This window comes from Garra rufa, unplaced genomic scaffold (assembly GCF_049309525.1).
Source record: "Garra rufa unplaced genomic scaffold, GarRuf1.0 hap1_unplaced_154, whole genome shotgun sequence".
Classification (NCBI taxonomy): domain Eukaryota; kingdom Metazoa; phylum Chordata; class Actinopteri; order Cypriniformes; family Cyprinidae; genus Garra; species Garra rufa.
Window position 1 is genome coordinate 1 of NW_027394429.1, and position 17280 is coordinate 17280.

At 34.9% G+C, this 17280-nt stretch overlaps 1 protein-coding gene across 1 annotated transcript; it reads left to right on the top strand.

Moving 5' to 3' along the window:
* Window positions 1-5182: 5182 nt before the first annotated feature.
* On the top strand, window positions 5183-13324 carry LOC141316762 (uncharacterized; the record flags this gene model as incomplete). Its single annotated transcript, XM_073832826.1, has 9 exons — window positions 5183-5332; window positions 6420-6585; window positions 7310-7603; window positions 9236-9283; window positions 11661-11702; window positions 12121-12188; window positions 12506-12549; window positions 12852-12861; window positions 13214-13324. Coding segments are annotated over 9 exons (933 nt in total), but the record flags the coding sequence as incomplete, so codon positions are not given.
* Window positions 13325-17280: the final 3956 nt, after the last annotated feature.

The following is a 17280-nucleotide window of genomic DNA, read 5'->3' on the forward strand; positions in this document are numbered from 1 at the left end:
GTAAAACCCTTTTTGGCAGCTGTATCTGCCAGTGGTTTGACTGTTTTTTTACAGTGTAAAACCCTTATTTGACAGATTTTACCTAGATTACTACAATAAAAGCACTAAATGTTCTACAGAGAAACACTGTTATTTTACAAATCATTACAATAAAAAAAACCTTCAATAAAGTTTCAAAGCATGCTCAAGGTGGAAAATGGACAGTTTTATTTAAAAGACAAAATACAAAGTCTTTACAAATGCCATATAAAATGTACATTTTAAATTTTTAGCTTTTTTTTAAGAAATACAGCACAATTACATTTAAAATACTGTGCTGATGAAGAACATGGAACAGTTTCATCAGAATGTTTAATTAAATATATATTCAACTTAAGACAACTTCACTTGCAGAGAAAATATGTCCTGATAATTTACTCACCCCCATGTAATCCAAGATGTTCATGTCTTTCTTTCTTCAAATAAAAAAAAAAGTAAAGTTTTTGAGGAAAATATTCCCGGATTTTTGCATATAGTGGACTACAATGGGTTGAAGTTGAAGTTTCCAGTGACCCTTATTCCTTGGCTGGGATCATGTAGAGCCCTCTGAAGGTGCAGTGAAACTGAAATTTGGACCTTCAACCTGTTGGCTCCCATCGAAAATTGGAGAAAAATCCTGGAATGTTTTTTTCAAAAACCTTTTTGACAGAAAAAAGAAAGACATTTTGATTTAAGAATCTTTAGATTTTTTTTTTTTTTTAATTGGAAACAACAAGACAATACTAAGTAAGAAAAGCATTTTTAGGTGCAAATTTATTGCACATATTTTCATCATGCAGACACTGTCAAAGTGACAAAAATGGCATGTCCTTTCATAAATAAGATTATTATTTATCATATAGTATAGGATTATTTTGATTAGACATGTGTATTTATTTGACCTGTGTCATTTTTAAATGGTAGTCAGAGCACATTAGTACAGACACTGTATGCAGAGCGGTAAAGAAAGTGTGCCTTGCTCTAATGCTCTTTCTGAGAATTTTAGTGTCATTGCCTACTGAGCACAAAGCCATCAAATATGAAGCTGATTGCTGTATGGAATGGAAGAATGGCAGATGAAAATGTATAATATATATATATATATATATATATATATATATATATATATACACACACACACACACACACACTATATATATATATATATATATATATATATATATATATATATATATATATATATATATATAAATAACCACCACCACAGCTGTTAAATTTACTAGGTCATCTTTTTTTCCTATAAATGCACAAATGCAACTTTTATTCTTTTTTTTCATGTTGGATTTTAATATTCTTCCAATACTTCCATCTCCTCTTCATCTGTTCTTCATCATTTTGCGAGCCTTCATGCTGTTGGCTTCATTTCATTACACTAATTAAGAAATGCAACCGTTTGGATTAGAGAACATTTCATTTTGTGAAAGAGCATTAGACTATGTGGAAAAAGCTGCTGCAAAGTGAAATTAGACACATAATTGTTTTTTATATGACACATTTTAATGTCAAATATTTGTAAAATCATGTAGCCTACACTCATGAACCCTTTATGCTTAAAGCTTTACCTGGTTGAATTATGTTTACTTCCATGTTTAGCTGTTTTCTTCTTCTAATTATTATTTTTTATTTTATTTTATTATTTTTTTTGCCTGTTTGATACCATGAAAATTAATAGTTCAGTAACTTACCGTTCTGCCAGTTTTTACCTTTGATATTCTAATTATTAATAATTAAATAATTATATTCTTAATAATTATTAATAATTAAAGTTAAGCATTGGCTCGAAATATGCAGAGGTCTTTTTGGCGGGAGCGGTTGCCATGGTGAATCATAATTTCGGAGCTCCATTGATCAGGGCTTTTCATAGTCAAGCTGCAAGCACTAAACTCAGAGTCAACCTACTCAGAGTGGATTGAACTAACTCATTTCAGCTGTTCTGTAACCGAAAACTCAGAGTTTCCCATCTCAGGGTAAGTCAACTCAGAGTTCAAGTTTTAACTCAGAGTTGGTTGAACCTCCTTATTGAAACAGGCCCCAGGGCTGCAACTCTCGCTTTTAAATGACAATATCCTGGCCGGACCACTGTTGTCAGTGATATAAGTATTTGAAATGAACATGATTTCTTAATGTCTAGTGACATGTCAGGGCCATTTTATGATTAACTGACATAAATTTCTTACATACGGTTCCTTTAAATACCAAATACAAGTTAAAACTAGCCTACCTAAATATGAACAATATGTTTTTACTTTTGTATAGTTATTATCAAATCTCTTACTGTAGCTCTCACTCTGACAACTGAACTAATTAAAACACACAGAGTGTGTTTAGTTTGCATTTATTTTATCTTTAATTATTCTCATCTTAAACAGGACAAAGTGTTCAAACACACAGAAAAACTCCTGGAGAATCATCAGAGATCCATGTGACACTATTATAAAGATGGTGTTTATTAAAGAGGAGACTGAAGACATGAAGATTGAAGAAACATTCAGAGTCAAACATGAAGAAACTAAAGAACAAACAAAGACGGTGTTTATTAAAGAGGAGATTGAAGACTTGAAGACTGAAGAAGCATTCAGAGTCAAACATGAAGATACTGAGGAACAAACAGGTTGGTTTTTATTCTGAAAGCTGAATTCACTTCAGAAAGGAACGATATTTATGAATAATGTCACACGAGTGTAGAAATGTTAAGACATTTGACAGAAGTGTTGAGATCACATGACAAATACCCTGCCTTCACAACCCAGTCTCACGGCAGTTCGTGTTATAGTCACGAAATTTAATCTATTGATTCGTGTTCATGGACACGAATTTCCCTCTTTTTTCGTGTCAGTCAGCACGAATTTCGATCTCATGTATTTAAATGGGAAATATCTTTCGTGTCACTCAGCACGAATTTCGATCTAATGTATTTCAATGGGAAATATCTTTCGTGTCACTCAGCACGAATTTCGATCTAATGTATTTCAATGGGAAATATATTTCGTTTTTAGTTTTTAGTTGTGCCACTGGGGACCACAGACGCTGTATTTTTTTTCTTTCTAATTTGTTATTTATTTACTTATTTTCGTCATTGCTTACAGTCAAAAAATATAGTATATACATTCCCCTGGTAAATAAGGAGACTGCAGAGTTTTTTCTGAGAAATGCCGTTTTCCATAGATTTGTGTCAAATATAGCAGTAAATAGTACGGTAGCTACATTTGAGCCTTACCGACCGTTTGCTGTGGTGAATATGCCAGCTAAAACTACCCGTCGTAATTCTAATAAACAATATCACACTTATTTTTAATGCCATTTTTATTAATCTCAAACTATGTTATAATTGTCTTTGCTCATCGCTTAATAAGACAGCTGGTAAAACAGCTGTACTAATGAAAATAATATGATTTTGCTGTGCTCCTGATTATTTTCTGAAGCTTACAATTTTATGTTTTTTTATTTGTTTATTTACTTATTTACTTATTTGTTTGTTTATTTGTTTATTGCTCTGTGTCAGTTCAAGCCATGTGTATATACATATTTTAAATAATAAATAGAAGAAAAGAAAAGAAAAGAAAAGAAAAGAAAAGAAAAGAAAAGAAAAGAAAAGAAAAGAGCAAAACCCATGAGCCTCAGCCTCCGTTGCTATGGAGACGGAGCCAGTCTGCTTTGCAATTGGGTGAATTCTTCTCATTGCGGCGCAAACCACTGTCCAGGTAGGTTACTAGGCTAATAATTAATGATCACGTTTTGTTTAAATTTTAAAAATGGATCTCTTTCTTTGCCATTAGGCTCGCGTGGTTTACATGTTAGGACAACAATTAAAGCCCGACCAAAGGTTTCCTCATTATCAGCGAAAAAACTTGTGAAATTAGGCTTGCTAAACGGGGCTAGCTAACTTCAATATAAGCTAACTCTAGTTTTAAGTTATGTCAGCCTGGTGGAGCATTGCGTTATTGTCTGGGATATGGGCGATTTTTTCTCAATCATCATGACCTTATGTTTTAATCGTATCCAAAATTGGCAAATGTCAACATTAAGGAGCGCTAAACACGCTCAAGCAGTGTATGTTTCATTCATACTCGACGCTAGAGGCGCTCTCACGCAGAAAGTACAAAAAAGACTAGTAGAAGTAATTACGAATGACGTGCCAGAAAACCCTAATATGGACAAAGGCTACAGCTGTAGCTATGCCGAATAAAAACAGAAAGGTTGTAACTGATGGAAGGACAATGAAAGAATGAAAGACAAATATATGACACATATGGTATGTGATCATGTTATGAAGTATATAAATAATGCAGTGCTGCTGACATAGCATTAATTACAGTATGGAAACTAAAAAATATATTTTCTGCCTTATCCTGTGATACAGATAAGAAAAAAAACAGGGAAAAAATATTATAGACTACAAATTATTGGTTATTGTCCAGCAGTGTAGGCTATTTAGCCAATTAAAAGTAAGATATACACATATATATAAATAAATAAAAAGTCTTGTCAGTGTAACCAGGAAAAAAAGTGTTATGTATTATTCTTAGTATATTTGACATATTTCCCCCTTCATGTCAGTGTCAGTATATAAATTGGCCTAACATTACTACACATAACATTGCCTTTGAATCTTGGATGACGAAACCCCAGATGCATGTTAGTGTACAGAAAATAGTAAAATTTTGTTTTTTATTCATTTATCTTAAGCATTTATAAGAAATCTCTCACTATAGGGGAGCACTTTTTAAACCTATTTTTAGCATAAGTATTCTACACTATATAATTAACATTTTCTGTGCTCCCTCCAGATCCTGTCAAATGAGTCACCTCACCAGTCCGAATCTAGATAGACCTGATTTAGCGAACCCAAAGGCACTTTTAAGAGCCAACCTCTATCTCTCTTGTTATCTTTTTCTATATCTGTCTATTTGTCACAACTTCTGTGTCCATCTGTCTCACTAACTATATTTCTATCCATCTTTCCAATCTATATCTTTATCTATCTCTCAGTCTTTATTTCACAAAATTCCTCTCTCTCTGTCTTTGTCTACTTGTCTGTCTTATCAATTTTTGTCAGTCTGTCTGTCCTTTGTCTGATACAATGCCAGGGGGGTCTACAAAAAAGATTTGTCCCTTTTGTCAGGGCATTTTATTTTGCGCACAGAAGATCTGTTCCCATTGCAAAAAGGAGCAGCCTCTGAAGCAGCGCCTGAAGAAGAAGCTTCAGCGGTTTGATGAGAAGCGAGAGGAATGGAAGGTTGGTCGGAAGAAGAACCACAACATTGCATCCATCAAGGATGAAGCCATTGTCATGGTATGTACAATTTCTTACATGACATTAAACTGACCAGATCATCTAGGAAGTAAATTCAGTGATACCATTTATGATTAATTGAACATGCCAGTCCAAGGTCAGAAATGCTTTTATATGTGAACAAATTTAAAACTACTATTTTACTATCAACTTTGATGTTTTGATTTTGCTAGAATGTTTTTAATTTAATGTACTGTTTTTCTTTCAGTGGTAATACCCTTAAGTAATTACATCTTAGCCTTAACACACCACAGTCCAAAATTATCTACCACAGCAAATATAAGTGATGCCTGGAAATTCCAAATTCATAAAAAACACAGTCATGCATTTATGACAGAATCACAGGTGCAATATATACCTGTTTCGATGAACACAGCCATTACAAATTCTTCCAATTTGGATGCTCTTCTGTTCCAGTCTGCGTAGGTACCCATTCAAATAGCGCCCATCTGTTTTTAATGTAGCTTATGTCAGCAGCTTTGTGTATTCTACACACACATTAAACTTTGAGGAGTGAGACACTGACAATTGATGGTCGTTGTGACATTGCAAAGTAATGGCACTATGGAGCTTTTTAATATGCTTAACATTAGATTATCAGTTTAGAATATACACTAATTTCTATAAATCTATAGATTTTCACTGTCCATTTTTGACAGTGGTAACACAATCTTGCCAATTTAGGTGCAAAACCTGAGCTACTAATGTTGCAGAAAGTTCTTTGATACTCTTATGGTGTCAGATTTATCTTTTTGCTGTTTTTCTATCTACCTTTTTCCTGATTAACCGATGAGTGTCACCATGATGGATTCTAACTTCCGCTTGGATGCTCTAGTGTTCTGATCTACATAGAAACCCATGTTAAAACAGGGTAAAAGGCTTGACTAAATTAATTAAACTGAAATGTTTTAATTTTAAGTAAATATAAAAATGTGTGCAATGTTAGGCTGTGCATTAATTTGACATCAGAGACCAGTAATAATATCAATAATATCATACTCTATATTCTCAATAGTAAATGATCTTAGTTGTTTTGCTGTTTTTTTCTATTACTTTAAACCACAAATACACAATGTTGTCATTGCAGCTTGAGAAACTCCATGCCATTGGATACAAGCCAGTTCTGCTTCTTGGAAAAGAGACCAAAAAGAAAGAAAACAAGTGTGAAATATTAACCCCTCGCTGCACACTCTCCTCCTATGCCCAGGACTACCTTCAGAAGATAGGTTCATTTTATGAATACCTTTGTGAAGGTAAGATGCATGCATATATATTTTTAAAGTCAAAGTTCACAACTTGTGTTGAGTATGTAAAACATTTTTATCAATGTTTAAATCTTAAAGGGATGGCTCCCCACTAAAACTTCAGTAGTCAACTCCTAACCTCCTTGACAGTAGAAACTTGGCGGAGTTTTCCATTTTTCTACAACCAACAGTTTGTTAGTACAATACTGGGTCTTTTAATACAATTAAAGTTTAAGTTAATAAGAATGTATCTTTAGACACTGCTAAACAGCACTTCCTCAAACCATTTTTGTAAGGATTTGGCAAACTACAACTTGTATGACTGTAAAAACTTTTCTACCTGTCCACTGCCACAAGTTTTATCTGCATGGTATTGTGAAGTTTGAATGTAACTGCACAGAATTTGTGAATGAGGAACTATGACTGTTTCTTTGTGTTTTTTATTTTCATATTTGTCTGTTGTTGATGACTGAAATGTAGTTTTAGGGCGAACCATCCCTTAAACAATTTGTTTAATCAGTCCCCCAAAGAGAACAAGCTTTTGGGAATGATGGGAAGAGCACAACATATGTATGTCAAATTCCAGCTGATCACATTTGCAGTTTGTCATGCGCAAACCTACAAAATTGCACTGTATGATTCAAACAGATTAACACTTAAAACAAAGAGAGTAACCATAAGTTTAAACTGCACTGGATTTAAGCAAAACATAACACTTGTTTAAATTGCACAGGTTGGAACCAGGATTCCAGTGGCAATGATGAGCTGATTACGCTGCACCTCACACCCTGCGACCCACTGGAGATCACAAGCAACCAGGAGGAGGTGAGGACCACACAGGTGGAAGAGACAACGAACATTCTGGTGGAGCAGATGAGCACTACAGTGGAGCAGGAGACCATAATGGAGGTGCAGGTGGAGCAGGAGACCATTATGGATCGACAGGTGGAGCAGATGAGCACTACAGTGGAGCAGGAGACCATTAAAGAGGGGCAGATGGAGCAGATGAACACTATGGACAGACAAGGTAATTAGGACAGATTTAAAGAGTTACAGTTGAAATTTATAAAGGCTTGAAGTGTTTGAACCATGGGTTACCTTAATGTTACTCGACTCGTGGTGCTTTTTACCCCATAGAGATTTATGCAGGTAAGGGCTGCATGATATACCTTTTCAGCATTGACATTGCAGTGTGTGCATGTGAAATAGTCACATTGCAGGACACATAATGCTAAATAGGGAAAAATAACTCAAACACCTTATGCTATATCTTTTTTGCTGCATGATACACGATATTGCCAAAAGTATTTACGGTGAGTCAAATAATCAGAATCAGGTGTTCCAATCACTTCCATGGCCAGAGGCCATAAAATCAAGCACCTAGGCATGCTGACTGTTTTTACAAACATTTGTAAAAGAATGGGTCGCTCTCAGGAGCTCAGTGAATTCCAGCGTGGAAATGTCGTAGGATGCCACCTGTGCAACAAGTCCAGTCTTGAAATTTCCTAAATATTCCACAGTCAACTGTCAGCTGTATTATGAGAACGTGAAAGCGTTTGGGAAGGACAGCAACTCAGCCACAAGGTGGAAGGCCGCATAAATTGATGGAGCGGGGTCAGTGGATGCAAAGAGGTCGTTAACTTTCTTTGTCAATTGGATGTCACTTAAGTTCATATGTGAGTCAAGGCATATACTTTTGGCAATATGGTGTACTTAAGTAAAACTCACAAGGTTCTCAACTTCTATGGATAAGCTACAAGAACATTACATCTGATATTAGATAATTAGTTTATATCTGTCTGTACTAGGGCTGTTGAAAATAAATTTGTGAGATTATCATAAATAAATAAAAAAAATCATATGCTGAAATGACTATTCCTTTTTCTTTTCTTTTTTTTTAGTACACTTTTATGTCAGGGGCATTGTTGTTATGTTGTTAAAGCTAGGATTGGCAATGTTTGAGAAACTAGACAGAGAAGCTAGATTTTGAAAGTATCCAACTAAAAAAAACCTACCTCTCCTGTCAGGGCTCACACCAAAGCAACTCTCCCAAAACACATGAACATGCCTTGTCTTGACTACTACTAGAGCATTAACCATATCAAACTGTGCTGTACACTCACTCCCCCACCTACAATCCCTGCCGGACCTGAGACTCAAACCTGCAACCTTTAGGTTACAAGTCTGACTCTCCCGTTAGGCCACGACTGCCCCTACCTGCACACACTCCCAACCGTAGCTGCCAATGTTGAACAGGCCACTGCTTATTACAGACATTTTCTTAGGCTCAATTTGAGCATTAACAATATTAGGATCTTTCTTAAAAATATTTATAAATAAATATTAGAATAATTATATCTGGCCATACCACACCATTATTTTGCCACACCTGCGTTTCCTGAACAAGTCATCAAAAGATCTGCACTTGTTAAAACAAATTGTGATTATTACAAGCAGTCTGGCCATAAGTAGGAAAACAAAACACATGGGCTTTATGAATCCACCTTAAACCAATCGCATTTAAAATACATGTTGTACATCTGTTTGTACATGTACTGCTGTGTGATGTTGTGATTTTGATGTATTTGAATTATTGTGTTTAAACTTTATTTGGTATATGAGTAATCTTCTTTCTCCAAACTCACTGCTGTCTTCACAGGGTCTGCCATGGGTGCAGTTAATCTCAGTTGCAAAAGGAAAAAGCCAGGTATGTAAGTAATGTTTTTAGGGTAATTATTGGTGGTGCTCATTATTCAAGCAGATTCTCTATTTATTTTAATTTAATTAATTACATTGAATTTAAAGGAGACCTATTATGCTCATTTCCAGTTCTATATTTTTATTCTGATACTCCACTAGAATAATTTACAAAAAAATCCTTATTTATCTTAAACTGGGCCTTTATGCAGGCACTCAGTTTGTCATCTGTCAGAAAAAGGATAGAGCCTTCTAGAAGCCTACTATGATTACTATTCTAATGTACCTGCATGTAATGTAAAATGCGGGGCCAAATATAAACAGCGTGTTTGAACACACATTTACTGTAAGAGAGAGGACAGCCTTTTCTCATATTTTGGGGGTCTAGATGCACCAGGGACACATACAGTCTTGAACAAAAATATTGGCACCCCAGCATTTCTGTCAGATAATAAATCCACTGCTTCTCCCATAAACTTTTTGCAGTTACACATTGTTTGTATTGAAACAACACAAAAAAGCAGAGGGGAAAAGCCAAATCTGAGACATTCTACACAGATCTCCAAATCTCTGGACAAAATTAACTTAATATTTTGTAAATTGGAAAAAAAAAATAACTGAAATAAATTGCTTCCTGTAACCATCAGTGGGTTTCCCCAACTGCTGTTTTGAGATCTCTAGACAGGTGCAGTATGCGATTTTGATCTGGACTCATTTCTGGCCACTTGAACCATCCAGTGCTTTGTCTTAAACCATTTTGTGCTTTTTGAAACATACTTTAGGCATTTGTCCTGCTTTAAGACCCATGACCTCTTACAGAGACCCAGCTTTCTGAAACTGGGCCCTGCATTGCACCCCAAAATTCTTTGGTAGTCTTCAGATTTCATAATGCCATGCACACAATCAACACCATCCAGTGCCTGAGGCAGCAAAGCAACCCCAAATTATCAGTGAACCTCCGCCATGTTTGAATGTAGGGACAGTGTTCTTTTCTTTTGAAGTCTTCATTTCATTTTCAGAATGATGTGCTTTACCAAAAAGGTCTGTTTTAGTCTTATTTGTCCACAAGACATTCTCCGAGAAGGATTTTAGTCTCCTCGGGTACGTTATGGCAAACTCCAATCTGGATTTTTGTTTCTGTGTCAGCAGCGGGATCCTCCTGGGTCTCCTACCATAGCGTCCCTTTTTATTCAGATAGTGATGGATAGTGCAAGGGCTCACAGTTGTCCCCTGTGCCTGCAGGTCAGCTTCAATTGGGGTTATGCCCAACAGGCTTCCGTTTTCTGCTAAACAGGTCTCGTTGCTTCCGGTTCACGCGTTTTGCATATCCCTCTTTAAATATGAACATGATTTACTCAAGATTCATTCAAAGTAGACACTAAAAATGATCATAACCAATGTCCATCACATATGTGGATTGATATATAAAAGTTTGAAATTTTTATTCTTTTCACTAACATTTATATATAAATATCGAATGAAACGTCCACAATAAACAGCTGGCTTGTTTAACTGATTACCTTAAAAGTCCGTCGATATCGCCATTATTTATTACGGCTATTAACACGTTCTCCGACAAGCGGAAGCAATGAGACCTGTTTTCCGGGGTTGGTCAGGTGACGTTCGACATATAGCCTATTTGTTTGGAAGTTGACCGAGGCTCTTTATCTATTCTTTGATCAATCCTTCGTTGCGATCTTTCATACATTTTTCTCATTTGTCGACATCCATGGATATTAGTTTGCTACAGTGCCATGGGCTGTAAACTTCTTGACAGTGTTGTGTACGTGGAAACAGGAACATTAAGATGTCTGGAGATGGACCTGTGGACAGAGACTGTTCATGCTTTTCCACAATTTTTGTTCTCAAATCCTCAAACACTATTTCACTCTTCTTTTTTCCCCTCCATACTCAGTGTGGTACACATAGACACACAACACAAATGTATTAAATTTTTCCACATTTTAACTAGTTTCAAGTGTGATTTCTATGTTGCCAGTACATATGCATTGCTACAGGTAGATTAATTACAAATTAAAGGAGCATCACATGCTTGAAAAATAATCATTTCTGACGATTCTAAAAAGCTGCCAATATTTTTGTCCAGTTAATTTTTGGAATTCTGTATAGAATGTCTCAGATTTGACTTTATTCTCTGCTGTTTTGTGTTGTTCCAATGCAAACAATTTGTAATTTCATTCTGAGAGAATTTTATTATTTTATGAATAATTGTTTTAATACAGTTTAAATCTAGGAATGCCAATATTTTTGTCCATGACTGTATATATGTTGAAAAGACATTACAAAGTGCATTTTGTCCATTTTTTTAATGTTTTTTTTTCTCCCTGTGTATATATATGACTTTGCTGTAATCTTCTATCCCACAGAGGGACCAAGACATATGACTAAGAGGAAAAAGCCACAAAACAGTAAGTGCATATAAATGTAAATTTGACATTTATTTGACAACTTTTACCCCCGGTTATTTCCTATAGTTCGATTGTTTATTTTTTGTAACTGCTACAGATAATTAGTCCTAACAGATATCCTTTAAAATCCAGCTGTTTTAATGTGTCAAATTTAACCAAAACGAATTGCCAAGCAGTAGAGAAAGCAGCAGTGTAGTGTTCTCAATTGTGAGTTGTGGCACAGCATTAGCATAACCAATTCTTTGTTATTCAAGTAAGCATACCACATTGGAACTGAGAGTAGTTAAACCTGGTTCAACTTTTGATTAGTGATAAACATCACTTGTCATCCTTGCAGTTCACTACTTAAGTCTTCAGAGTTGTGTGTTTTTTGTTCCTACTCTAAGAAATATGTGAAACATGTTTTTGATGTTCACAGATTGCTCCTACCATACTCGCCTAGAGGCTTTCCCCATCAGGAGTGTAATAAGAGAAAGAGTGAGAAAGGTTAGACAGCTATGTAACAAATGCATAGTTTAGACAGTATGCAGTGTAATATATGATTTACAAACTTGCTTGTGCATTGCCAATACATACCATAACTGTTAGGCAGATACTTTTTTATGTTTATTCTTTTTGAATTACAGATTAGAAAGTAACAACCAAATACCAACAATGACCCATTGTATATTGTATCAGTGGAACTCAATTCCTATAACCAAACATAATAGCCTTATGCCAAGAATTGAACCATTGTGTATATGTGTGTGTTTTAAGCTATTCTTTAAAAAATATATATATATATATATATATTTTCTTGATAGGGCAAAGCAGAAATATTGGTTGAATGGGAGCCCTGTCCAATATGGTATGTACTCTTATGGTTTTCTGCTTTATCAATTAATGCAGGCATTATTAATTTACTTGTAATGATGTGTGCTTCACAATTGTTAAAATGTTTGTTTATTGGAAGTACCCAGTAAATAAAATTACTAAAAAAATCTCTCCTGTTTTTAGTGGCAAGGAGTGGGCCCATTCCTGGCAGCCAAAGGATTCTATTCAAATTAATGAGAAGAAATAAAATGTAGAATTTAAACTACATTTTGGTTTCTGCGTGTTTATTACATTGTTTCTGTGCTGCTTCTGATGCCATGTCTCATCTTTCTGTAGTGGTGAAAAGGTGTGAATCCCCAATAAACCTGACACATTGAGTTTAGTCTCTAGTAGAATTAAATAGAAATTCACTTATTCCAAATTATTCCTTTTAATTTTCAGATGTTATTTGGAAACATGTTTTACATTTCATGATTATACATTGCACACTGAATGTTTTTTCATTACATTCGACATATAACTTGATTTCAATGTTCTGTTGTCTGTGCTTTTCAAGTTAACTTAACCTCACAGACCACTCTTAAGAAAACATTCAAAAAAACATTTAAAGCTGTTCCTCTCTCTGCTGCTGACAGTTGTCATTTCAGGCAAATTGATGTGACAAAAGACTTAAGATCTTCCACCCCATTCACCTCCAGTCCTCATCGGATTCAGCTCGCAGGAGTTCTTCCACTGTGCTTGGAGATGAGTTCCACATTCATCCAGATCTCAGCATTTCTATTCACCTCTTCACCATCACCAGTTTCTAGACTCCATGGGGGGATATTCCTTTTCATATCATGCATTTCTTTTCTCCAGACTTATATGTAGTTTAAACGTATGCACCTTGCAAAATTTGTTTTATTGCTTTTTAAACCTGTAGTCAATAATTAAGCAATAAATGAGCATTTGCTGTATTTTCACTTGTATTTTTGAGAAAGACCACAAATACACTAAAACACTTGCAAAAGATTTTCACTTTTCCTTACATATTAATTAAAGACAGTGATACGTAGAAAAACGTAGACAAAAGAAACTACATTGAGCATATTTATGTGAGGAATTTGTTTACATCACATTGATGTATTAGTTATTTTATTATTTTGAAATTCAAATTTGGTTATAGCTACTACAATTGATTGAACAGTTTTGTCACTAAAACACAGCTATTGATTTATTGTGAAGGTCTGGAGAGCAGGCTACAGACATTTTGAAAGTCTTCATTATTGGGGTATTGTTTGGCCTACTTATATTGCTTCTAATGCTTGCATATTTATAAGCGCAGGGGCAGTTTATTACATTCCTGAGAGGGCTAAACAAACAAATTCAGACCATAAATAATAATAATAAAAGATAGAATAAATCAAAATTATTTCTGCAGTGACTGACGATTTTTTTCACCCAGATCATCTTAACAATATGTTTCGGCTGTAGGAGACTTGTGATATATTTTGTAAAGATACGTTTTTATAACCCCGTTCCTACTCTGGAAACCGGAAGAACTACAAATATGGTGGCTGATGTGTACGCTCCGTTATGAGTTCTATCGCACATGTCTAGTGGGAATTGTAGTGTATAAATAAACTGGAGGCTGTCCTTACTTGGTTGTTCTACAATAACAGTTAAATATCCAAGATGAACTGACATCCTTACGATTCTTTCCATCTTTATCATCTAAATGCAGTATAATGTATGTTTCAGCTGTAGGAGATTGTCGACATAGATAGTAAAGACACATTTTATAACCCTAATCCTAACCCTACTTTGGAAACTGAAAGAACTTCAAATATGGACGCTGATTTATACGCTCAATAACAAGTTCAATGGCGTGCCTCTACTGGGAATTGTAGTTTTTAAATACATTGATAAATTGCCCAAAATTAGACGATGGCAGTATTAAGTTGCAAGTATTGCTAGGGTTTTTAGGGGGTGGGAAAGACATTGGTGTTATAAGATTTTAAAAGTATAATTTTTAAATGGGAAAAAAATGCTTTTGGGCTATTTTTGACAGCACCCCCAGTTGGTGCCCAATAGTTACTATGCTCACATGCTTGCTGGGGTCCAGAACTCTCTATAACAGTTGGTCCCATGTCTGTAGACCTTCTTGTTGCTGGATTATAAACCTTCAAATATGGTCTGAGATGGAGGTTCAAAGGTCAGTATTTAGAAAGCAGGAGCCATGTAGAATCTTTATACTGACATATGTTACTCTCCAGGCCAAGACCTTTCCAATGATATATTTGGTTTGGTTTTAATTTTTTAATTTCATTTACACAAGCCGTCCCAGGCCTGGTTTCAGAGAGCACGTTGAAGACCCAGTATATAAAATGAAGCCTTTTGTTTGTTTGTTTGTTTTTCCTTTTTATGTGGAAATAGTGGCCAAAATGGGTCACCTTCAGAATTTATACAATGACATAATCTGTTTTATTAGCCAATGTATTTGGTTTAGTCCTACAACAATGTTTTAATGGACATGGCTTTACCAAGGCACACCTTCACAGAACCCTTTGTCCAAAATGACTCAGGGTAAAATTGACATGGCCAAACTTTGAACCTTATTTTCATGATGGCATGGAAGATCTATGTCTCTTACAAGCAGGATCAGGTTGTTTGAAGATAAGCAAAAAGATATACCATAAAGTTTATAACAATTATTGCAGTGTGATGTCAAATGAAACAAGATTCCATGTATATACAGTGCTGTGCAAAAGTCTTAGGCCACTAGAATGTTCACCTTCTAAATAGGTTTTAAGTCAGTAATTCCTATCTTTTGCTGTAGTGTGTCAGTAGGAAATATCAGTTTACATTTCCAAATATTCATTTTGCCATTAATTGTAATAATCCAGTGAAATTTTTGTTTCCACAAGGAGTCTGACAACATCCACAAGGAGTCTGCTCCACACAGAGATCTGATCTCATCATCATCATCATCATCATCATCATCATCATCATCATCATCATCATCATCCAGTCTGTCGGTAATTACATAAAGAAACAGAACAAACTGCCACAGTTCATCTGGATTTAGTCTGTCTCAGTGTATCCAAGATGCTTCAAGAAACCTACCTGCAAAGCTTACAGTACTGTTAAAAGTTTTAGGCTCTTGTGTAAAAATGCTGTAAAATGAGGATGCTTTCAAAAGTAATGTCATAAATAGATTTTATTAATCAATTAACTTCAATTATATAAATTAAATCAACATTTGGTGTGACCATCCTTTGTGTTTAAAGCAGCTTTTGCTTAGAGGTTTTTCAGGTAGCTTTGCAGGTAGGTTTCTTAAAGCATCTTGGAGATGTTGCCACATTTCTTCTGGATTTAGTCTGTCTCAGTTTGTTCTGTTTCTTCGTGTCATTCCAGACAGACTGGATGAGGATGAGATCAGATCTCTGTGTGGAGCACTGGCTGTTGTCAGACTCCTTGTGCAAACAAAAATCTCACTGGATTATTACATTTAATGGCAAAATTAATATTTGGAAATGTAAACTATTTCCTACTGACACACTACAGCAAAAGATTACTGACTGAAAAAAAAAAAAAAAAAAATTTAAGCTGGTAAAAATTCCAGTGGCCTAAAACTTTTGCACAGTACTGTATATGTTTAATTTATATTTTTCTTTTTCCTCCAGCTATTACCTTGTATGAACCATTATCACAATTTATTTTTACAGCAATGTATGGAAAAGTTGTCAGATTCATTTATACAGTGATTTTACCAATACAGAATGTGTCAAAGCAGCTTTACAGTATTAAATTGGAAAATAGTGTGTCAAAAATGCAAAAGGACAATAGTAAACACTCAATTTTCAGTGAAAGTCAGTTCGAAATTGATTCAGTGATGTCATCATCCAGCTCAGTTCAGTTGAAATAGTATCTGTGCAAATAGTCAACGATGGTGTTGGAAATTAATTGAAAACATAAAATGCTCTGAAATGCTTTGAAAATACTTTATTTCTTGCTGTTCACAACAATACCAGTAAAAAATACACCACATTCTGTGTATGCATATTGGTCAAACAAGCCATAAGGCTGTATTAATAAACACTGGGTAATGTGGTTAATTTCACTTGAGATGCACCAACAGAACAGAGAATCAAGTTATTTGTCAACTGTAATAACATACAACATAAAGATAAATCATATCATATTTTTTTCTGTTACATACAATCTGATCCATTATACAAGTACTTAATGTAAGTGTTATGTACAATGTGCTTATAACAGAGTAGCTGCAAGATTTTTCTAATTAAATGTAAGAGTTTTAAAGTGAATTTATAAGCCCTGCACCAATAAAATTAATACCATGAGTCAATGAATAAGCAGGGTAGGGTACTGGCAATCTACCGGTTCCCATTCACAACTGCATGTTTGCTGCATAAAAATATTTGTAGATTTTTTTATTTGGTTTTAACAAAAGCACCAGACCAGCAATATGGTTTCCCACTGCTCCGGATGTGTGTTCACTGTGTGTGTGTGCGTTCACTACTGTGTGTGTGCACTTGGATGAGTGAAAAGCAGAGCACAAATTCAGATATGGAACACCATACTTGGGCACACATCACATCCTTTCCTTTCCAATACTAAGATTTGTGCATCTTCAAGGAACATTGATGTGCTTACTTAATTGCTTGGCAATCTACAGATAGGTTTAATTTAAACAATATAAAATGCATACAGATTTTGACGTGGTAAATCAATAAGTATACTATCTACAAATACACAAAACTGG